This window comes from Acanthisitta chloris, unplaced genomic scaffold (genome assembly GCF_000695815.1).
Source record: "Acanthisitta chloris isolate BGI_N310 unplaced genomic scaffold, ASM69581v1 scaffold10215, whole genome shotgun sequence".
Classification (NCBI taxonomy): domain Eukaryota; kingdom Metazoa; phylum Chordata; class Aves; order Passeriformes; family Acanthisittidae; genus Acanthisitta; species Acanthisitta chloris.
In genome coordinates, this window is record NW_008673149.1 from 13885 (window position 1) to 23763 (window position 9879).

At 37.2% G+C, this 9879-nt stretch overlaps 1 protein-coding gene across 3 annotated transcripts in view; it reads left to right on the forward strand.

Moving 5' to 3' along the window:
• SNX16 (sorting nexin 16) overlaps positions 1–9879 on the forward strand; it is a 22945-nt gene that overhangs the window by 9080 nt on the left and 3986 nt on the right. For all 3 annotated transcript variants that reach the window (XM_009074812.1, XM_009074813.1, XM_009074814.1), the window contains 2 exons: positions 424–572; positions 6003–6072. In XM_009074812.1, the coding sequence (XP_009073060.1) occupies positions 424–572; positions 6003–6072 (219 nt within the window). The remainder of the gene's footprint in view (positions 1–423; positions 573–6002; positions 6073–9879) is intronic.

The window sequence follows — 9879 nt, forward strand, 5'->3', positions numbered from 1 at the left end:
TCTGCAATGGATTTTTAGGTTTTCATAAATATATATCTGTAGTACTTATTATCCCTGAATACTTTAGAAGAAACACTACTGAAATGCTTACTCATCTGATACTTTTTACTTACAGTTTTCCTATGCTCTACTGACTCAAAGGCATTAAATAGCAGACTCAGGCATTAAACAAGAAAGCAAAGGTTTTCATTCCTGTTTTCATATGGCAAATTTGGGAGGTCATTGGATTGCATAAATCAGCACAGCAAGTGACAGAACCGTGCCCACAATTTATGCTAGAATGTGGATTGTACTTATGGATGAGACTTATCTTGTCCTTGAACTTAGCAGGAGTCAGAAAGATCTCCTAATTCTGAGTAAAGTCAGCGCCTGTGTCAAATCAGTATTTTGACAAGACTTTTTATGCTTTGATTTCAATTTCAGCTAAAAGATATGTTTCCAGGCTTTCGGTTGGCCCTTCCACCAAAGCGCTGGTTCAAAGATAATTATAATCCTGACTTCTTGGAAGATCGACAGTTGGGACTGCAGGCATTCCTCCAGAATTTAGTAGCTCACAAAGATATTGCAAACTGGTATGTGATTAAACTTTGCTTGTGCATTTGTTTTGGTTTGTGTTTTCATGTCGAAATTCCTCTTAGGAACTCCTAGACTCTAGCAGTGTATCTTTGAGCAATGTGGTAAGAGATTTCATTAACATTCATTGGTCTTTAAGGGAATTATTTAGTGTTTATGAAATTTATCCTGTCTTAACATAAGCAAAAAAGTGTAACTGCAGCATTTTGAGTTGTACGTGGTTAACTACTAAAAGCTATAATATTTGACATGTTAGACTAATCCTAAAATGTTACTTCTCTGAGCTTAATACAGAATTGATACATTGTTAATTTCTACTAGGATTAAATGTTAGGCTTTCACAATGGGAAGTACCTACACTATTAGGCAAATAGTTCTTAAAATGTGTATTAAACTACAGACTTGTAATTTACATGACATAGTAGTAATAGGAGTGTGTTTGTAGGTTGCTATATGTAAGTAAATGTAAACCACAAATCAAAAAAATCTTAACAGTTTAAAAAACAATGTGTTTAAGCAGCAAAGTGCAGGTGTGACTTTGAATGGTATCTCTTCTCATACAAAGTGGAAGATTCTTCTAAAGCTGGAAGATGAGCAGAACATAATTCTGGCAAGTGAAATGTAAAATAATTTTAATGTAGGCCAGAAGAGAATTTTAGTAGGCAGATTACTAGAGGCAGAGCAGTTAGTTCTAGAAACCTTTTTCAACACCAGAAATAAAAAAGTTGAGGTTGCTGTATCGGAGATTCTTTGAGGAATGAGTCTGAGGATCTGTCATCATCTGAAATGTTATTAAAAACAAAAACAAGAAACATTCTAAAGCAAACACCATTTCCTCAGGAATTTTAAAGTAACTTAAATTGCCAAGCTGTGTTGTAGGACCATATAATGTTCATATCTACTTTGCCTTTTTAGTAGAAGGGCTGTTATTGGCACATTTTTATAAGACATTTGACTGTTGAGTCTGGAAACTAGAGGTTCATAAGTCAGTCTGCCTTTTGGCGCTGCTTGTAACAAAAAGCCTGGAGTGGTAAGCAGGTAAATAAAAATACTACTTGAAAAAGCAATGCCTTTTTTTGTAGTGAGAAATCTAACAAACAGGTAGTTATGACAGGGCCCGTACAGAGTCGTTAAACGGCAAGGGGCTAAGGATTGATCGAAACTTAAAGGTGTTACATATAGAGTGCCAGGTCAGTTACAAACGTTAATGTTCAGGACATCTTGAAATTATCTGGGAAAGGGAATGAACAATGAGATCATGAACTATTGTAGAAAGACCCTGAGGCCCTGAGTGACTAACACCGATTTTCATGTCATGAGGTGTGAAATTACAGTAAGTACATAAATACAGAATTGTAAACTCAGTTGTTTATAACCTGGAGAATAACTATTGGTACTTATATTACTAGTGTTCTGAACCAGTTCAGTGTTTAGTAATAGTCAAAAAGTTGCAGTAAAATTGTTAGAGGAAATTGGAAAAAAGTTATTCCCATGGGAATCCGAATTGTGCTTGCACATAGTCCAGTGCTAAAGCACAGCATTCATTTTCAAAGGAGTTGTCTGCTAGAGGTACAAAGCAACAAAAAAGAGCTGAAGCTACAGAAAATTATCCCTGCAAGAAGAGTTCTGTTTTCTTTAGTCTGTTCTCTTGGGTAAGGGCTGGCTAAACAGGGCATATGAAGTCATCAAAGGGATAGGGAAGGTGAGTAAAGCATGTTAATATTTTGATGATTCATAGTCATCTTGTAGTATGTCACACTGAGTGGTGAAGCTTTGTTGTGGATGTCAGGACAAAGCTTAAATGGTTTCAAAAAGAAATTGAGATCAACCTATGAGTTTCTGTGTAAGTGGCTATTAAGTGTGATTATATTGGTGAAGTATGCAGCCAAGAGGTTTAAGAACTTCCTGATTATTAAATTGAACAATAGTAGGTGTACAACAAAGAAGGAATTATTCTCTAAATGTCACTTTTGTTATGCTGCTGGACACACACTTAGCGCGTGGAATCAACTTTTCGTCTTAAGTACATCCAAAGGCCTTGTTTCATGTTGTTGCAGCTACTTTGGCATTTTAACTAGCTTGTTTGTATCTTAATGATGGACCATATTGGACAAAATAGTGTTTGTCATAATTTAAGGGAAGAAACCCCAAACCATAACTTAGACTCTATCACTCATCACTCATGTTTGTGGAATCAGTTTGTATTTTGGCTAATTAACAGATTAGTTATCTGAAATGTTTTTTTGAGGGCTCTGATCTTGGCTGTGTAATGATCTGCATGAAGATGAAGTTTTTTAACTTCATAACTTATGGATATGGTTTATGTTTTAATATTTGGATCTATGGAAGGTAAGAATTCCTCAGCAAGTGATTAGAACTAGGGAGATTTAATCTGTCTGATATTTTTACCCATTTACCAGAGAATAAAAGTTACTATTAATAGAAATTAATACTTGTACCTTACATGAGCAGTGGTGAGTGTCTGACCCTGCTTTCTCCTTAAAGGCTCATCGTTTATTTCAATAGCTTTGCAATCTGCTTGGGTCACACCAAAACCAAATGAGCCTTTTCTTTTTTATTTCTTTTGCTTCTAAATGTGCTGTGTTATCATTGAGACATATTGACAGTGGGAAATTTGCCCTTAAGGGATAGGAGGCCTCATTTGGCATACCTATTTTTAATAGAACTACATTTGCAAAGTGATTTAAGGATAAAATGTAGGATGGTGTGAAGGTAACTAAATTTAGCATCTGTGTTTTATGGTTTTCTTCTCACATTTTGCATTGCATTGAAGACTCAGTGAAAGACCAAATTGGAATCCACCTATAGAGTTTAATATGTTCAAGAAAATTTCCTATAACTCATGAAGTGGGTGAAAGAAGTTTAACGTGCTAAACAGAAGCGTCATCTGGCTTTATATAGATGACACAGCTCTGCTCTGCCTCCACCCTGTAAGAAGCTTGAAAGGGAGGGACTCAGTCAGCTTTGAGTCGGGGATCCCGTGTTCCACGCTGCCCCTTGCTGCCCTGCTTAAAGCTGGCACTGCTGCCTCTCTGGAGAAGGGTGTCAGCCAGCATACGAGCAAAGAAGCCATGTACAACAATCTCTGTTATGTTATATAAAAGATTTCTGTGGTACTTTTAAGGCAGAATCTTTTATTTGTTAAACGAAAGGAAGAAGTGTAACACATGGAGGAGAAAGCAGGGTCAGAGCAGGCTGATAGTACAGCTAGGTTGCAAATAAGTGTTTGTGCCACTGGGTGCATATTTAAGGTTAAGAAGCAATGATTTCAGTGACCTGTGGCTTTAAGTTTCTTGACCTCCTTATGTAAAACAGTGAATCCACAGCTTTCAATTTCAAGGAGTTTTGAAAATTGTAGAAAAAAACCCCACAGTTTTCTGCCAGCAGCTGCAGGGAAAACAAAAAAAAAAAAAAGACTTTGACCTGATGTAAATAGATGATATATGCAGATTATATTTTTTTAGTGGTTATTTTTTGTGGTATTTTGTTTTTCATTCACAAGCATTACTGTATGTTATGCCAGGTTAATGTTGCCCTTTAACAACACAGTAAAATTGCTAAATACTTTTAAAGTGTGTCTGAACTGCGTATGTGAATCAGGATCAAGATGCTGAATTAAGTGGTGAGCAGAAGTGTTATCACATAATGAGTTCTTCTGCATTAGGCATATGTGAGTTCCTTCAGCATCTTAATGGCTGAATTGTTCTTTTCAGAAAAAAGTGGTCATTTCAAACAGTTTAAACTACTTGGAGAGGGGGAAAACCTTGCTTTTCTCTTTGAAATGTACTTTATATGCCTGGATAACTTTTCATTCTGTTTAAAGCTATGTTTTCTGATCATTTAACTAATTAATTGTTACCAGCTGTCATTTTTTGTGCTAGTTTGCATTATAATCTTTAAGTAGCAGATTTTTTTTATTATTTATTTATGTGGAAGAAGCTGTTCTAATAGTACAGGTTTAGGCTTATAACTTGCATTGATCATAGAACGATTGATGCAAAATATTCCATAAATTAAGTGGGGAAAGGAATGGTCATAGGAAAATAAATCAGAGTGATGTGAAAGCTGATGAGGTGAAAGCAGATACAGAGACAAGAATTCTCACCAACCGTTGTCCGCCTGTATCTTCACACATGCAATAAGCACATGAAAGGATACTTTAAAAATCCAACAAAATAAATGTTCAACATATTTTGGAAAAATTTTCTTCAGAGCCCTTTTAAAACTAAAACTCATGGTATAATCAGTGGTTAGTGTTTGAAGAAATTTCTCTCCTTATTTTGCTTGCCAAACCTGAAGCTGTTTGATTTGATTGGTAGCTGGGTGAAAGTTTCCCTTCTTACGTTTGTACTTTGCCTCTGCCTCGAACGCAGAGGAGGAGTGGAAAGCAGAAAAGTACTGCCTTTTGCCCTTCCCTTTGCGTGGGACCTAAGTGGGAGGAAGAGACAGAACATTGCTTGGATTCACATCTTTCATTTTTGTGCATTCATTGCAGTAGGAGGTGATTTATAGTAGTGAGTACAAGCATGGCATTGCTAATAAGTTATTACTTGCCAATTAATTGTGAATACAGTATTTTGGTCTGAGGTTATTTATGGAAGAATGAATACGCTAGAGCAGGAAAGTAATAGAAAGGTGGCTGAAGGGATCTGTTTGGAGATACTTGAGAGTTTTGTGAAAAGTAAGCTAAACTTAGAATGAGCAAGATACTCAAAATACTCCATGGCAAACCACAGGATTACACATACTTCCTTCTTCTGGCCTTTGCAAAACAGTGCACAGAGGGGATGAAAGCTGTTACCCAGTTCGAAGAGGAATGCAGTAGTTTAGAAATGTATGTTTAGAGCTGATTGTGTAGTCTATTGATGGCACATTAACCTTGTCACTTAGTATTTTATAACTTTTTATTCTTTACATAAATTATATACTTTGTAAATGTCAGTGGGTTATGATCTTGGTAAAATGGAGACAGGTGAACATGCTTCAGTACACATGCTTAGTTCCCCTGGTACTATCTGCAGGGATCTGCATATGGATTTTACAGCACACTTTTTCATCTACCTTCTTATATTTATTTTTCACTAGACGAATTTTTCAAATTTATTCAATACCAGAGTGTGAAACTTGTCAGTTGCCACATAGCAACAAAGTCCCAACATTATAAAAAATTGCAAGAAGTCGTGTTCTAAAATTGCTTGCTTATCTTCGTGAGTTACATTTTAAATAATATCCATGGTGAACACACACAACTGAGACTTTATAGTTTTAACATTGTTTTGAATACATGGGAGTAAATTTGAGGGTAGATGTTTGTTTCCCTTAAAGAAATACTGATATTGTATGATCATATTGAAGTGTTGTTGCTGGTTTTGTACTTAAACTAATTCACTTTCTTTTGTTTGGTAAAGCCTTGCAGTGAGAGAATTTCTTTGTCTGGATGATCCTCCAGGTCCTTTTGACAGCCTAGAAGAGAGCAGGGTAAGTGCTAAGTAGTAGGATAAAAACAGAATGCTAAAGGTGTAGTTGTTGTTAGAATATTGTGAGATTTGATGTTTATGTTCTTTCACAAAAAGGGCAAAAGGACAAATAGTCTTCCTTTTTGCCTTTTATGAGCTGTGGATGAAGTTTGGTTTTTAAGGCAACTACTTATATAAGGGAACTATTGAATATAAGAGATTTTACAGTTTTACATTCATTATTACCATGCTTACACCTTAGACTTCAGGTCTTGCAGTGAAATGTTTCTTCCTATAAAATGATAGAATCATAGAATGGTTTGGGTTGGAAGGTTGATCCTCTTTAAGATCATCTAGTTCCACTACCCCTGTCATGGGAAGGATCACCTTCCCATGTAAGGAATGTAATGAAAGGATTAATTCTGACTACCAGAAATCGTGTTCTTGCAGAAAACTAAGTAGTGTCAAGTAGTGTTGTAAAACAGTAGCCTTTCAACATGCATTGAGCACATTGCACAGGTAATACTGCATGCTGCAGCCTTTTTTATTAGAAGTAGGTTTCACTGGCATGCAGAGCTGTATCAAAGTCTGTCTAGAAGAGCTGATCTTAGTTTTCTTGCTTTATAGAATAATGTTGTTTTAGAATTGCATGTACTTTGTTAATATTGTAGAAATTATGAATGTTAAGTGATGCTCCTTCAGTTGAATTCATATTTACCAGTTTGCTTTTCATGTAAGTAGGAGTGCCTTGGCTCTTGTTACATTACTATGTGCATGTGAAGGATTTGGTGTGGTTTTTGTGTTATGAGCTCATGTTTGATTTCTGTGCAAATACTTTTTATTGCTGTTTAATCTGATGAAAATTTTTGAAATTACAGTAATTATTTGTTCAGATCAATAAGAAATTTTAGTGTCATCTTCATTGAAATTTCAATCCTGTGTACTGTGGTGAAGTCTCAGGATTATTTTTCCACCATAGGAATTTAGTCAAACCATTCAAATAGCTGTGCTGTTGTAGTTTTGACTGTTAACAGTTTCTGTTAAGTTGTTACAGACAACTGTCAAAATTCTGGTCTCCAGGGGATGTTCCATCTTATTACAGAGTGATTGAGGTTGGAAGACACCTTTGAGATCATCTAGTCCAACCTTCCTGCTTAAGTAAGGTCAATTACTGCAGGTTGCCCCTGGCTGTGTCCAGTCAGGTTTTCAGTATTCTGCAGAGGAGGGTTCACAACCTCTCTGTGCAGCTTACTCCAGTGTTTGATCACCATCACAGTAAAAAGGCATTTTCCTGTGTTCAGATGGAATTTCCTGGTTTTTAATTTGTGCCCATTGCTGTTTGTTCTGTCAGTGGGCACCACTGAGAAGTGCCTGGCTTCCTCTTCTTCATTTCCTCCCATCAGGTGTTTATACCCATTTGTAAGATCATCCTGATCTTCTCTTCTCCAGACTAAAGAGTCACAGCTCCCTTCCTTTTTTCACGTGCAAGTCCATTCATTATCTTTTACTGTGATAGTTGAATCATGAGACCAGGAGTTCTGGTGGACACCAAGGCGTCTCCCTTAGCAGCTACAGGTGCAACCTGTCAGGCCCCAGGGAATTACATGGATGTCCAATTTGTTGTAAGTGCTCCCTGACCTAGTCCTTCTTCACTGAGAGTTTGTCTTGCTCTTCTGCCAAAATCTACTACTGTTTTCCTGATAATGGAAGATATGGATATCTTCTATTTGGTTTATGTCTATTGTATTATTGCAGTTTCATAAGGACTTGCCAAAACATGTTTATCTTTTTCTGGAGAGGGATGGAGGTACCTCCTCCATTACAGAATCGCAGAATCAATTAGGTTGGAAAAGACCTCATAAGATTGAGTCCAACCTAAGACTGAAGGCCACCATGTCAACTAGACCATGACATTAAATGCCATGTCCAGTCTTTCCTTAAACACCTCCAGGGACGGTGACTCTACCACCTCCCTGGGCAGCCCAATCCAATGTTTAGGAAGAATTTCTTCACAGAAAGGGTAATAAATGTTCAACCTAGACCTCCCCTGGTGCAGCTTGGGGCTATGCTTGTCCTGTCACTAGTTGGAGGAAGAGACTGACCCCCATATTGCTATTACATCCTTTCAGGTAGTTGTAGACAGCGATAAAAGTCACCACTGAGTGTTCTCTTGTCCAGGCTAAACAACCCCAGTTCCCTCAGCTTGTCCTCACAGGACTTCTACTCTAGACTTTTCTCCAGCTTCATGGCCTTTGCCTGGACATGCTCCAGCACCTCAGTATCATTCCTGAATTGAGATGCCCAGAACTGGACACTGTACTCAAAGTGTAGAAGCTGATTAGGCCTTACAGAAATTTACTTACAGAAAAGTAGGCAAAATATTCACTGAAGCAAACTGTTGTTGTTGTTGTTGTCATATACTTGCTAGTTGATTCCACAGGTGCTTTCCTAGCCATGTGTGTCATGATCCATTGAAGCAGGAAACAAAGCTGCTTTCCAGATGGCCTAGATCTCTTGCCCTTTCAGAATTACAGAGAAAATTGGTCCTGCCTGGGTGTTAAAACTGTTCCAGACTGCAGATGTCCTGCTGTTTAAGGAGTGAGATATCTCATTACACACCATTCCCTTTCTCAGCTTTGGTTCACCTTTCTGCTATTACAGCATCCTTCAGAATACGTCAATGCTTTCTTACTCAGTTGTGAACAGCAACTTCCTTTCCATGAGCAGCTGATACCCAGACTGTAGCTAGACAAGTTTTTCCAAAAGGCTTTGTTCAGTTCTCACATAGAGCAATGAAACACTTTACAACACTTGTGCAATATTTTTAGTTATTCTGTGAATAGGGAAATTTCCATGTGCATAAATCTAAAGGTAGAAGTAATAAACTTCATTATATTTTTAAGGAAATAATGACCAGCTGGGATACCAGCAACCTTGCATATTTGTACAAAACACTGTAAAATTTACTCAATTGGCTTGGATGCAATGGGATGAATGCTTAACTGGAGTGATAGCTAAAGCAATCGCTACAGATGCTGTGTGGAGGATGAATTGCATGCCATGTGGTTTTGGCTGTAGTAGGCATGAATAGAGCTATGACTTAACTGATGATGAGTCTTCAGTGCCTGTCAACAAAGAGAAATTTGCTATCTGAGTCAATAAATTAACCTTTTTTCCCACTAATTTTTATTGGATTGAAAAACTCTTCATTTGTTTGTATTATATAATTACAGGAAAACCTAACTATGTAAAGATGATGAGTTACTTCAATTAAACCAAAGGATAGTATCTTCTTGATGCTTGTAGCCTGTTTTAAAACTTTAGGAAAACAATGTCTTAACAGCACTGTTCTTAGTTGAGCTCGTATAAAATGTTTACATTCAGTGGACTTGAATTAGTGTTGCAAGTAATGTTAAGCCAAGAAGGCTTCCCATGTGGGGTTCTTATTTATCAAGAACTTGTAAATTATTAAATCAAAACTGCACATTACTGTTGGGAGACATGTGTTTTCCAGTAATAGATGAACAGGCTCCATGCCAATGCTTCTGTCACCCTCTTGCCTTCAGTGGATGTTGCATAATGCACTGGCTCTTCAACATTAAGCTTTGAGATTGCTCACTGTCAGATCCATCATGGGGTACTATATATATATGCATGTCATGCTCAGCAGAGGAGCACGACATACTTGTCAAGGCTGAGTAGTTAGTGTTCACAGCATTCCAGGAAACTTTTTCAAAATGGTTTTATGTTGATATTCTGACTGTCATGTTTCATATTTGTAACAGGTGTTTGATACAGAACAGTACAGCTTTGCCTTTACACTGGGTAG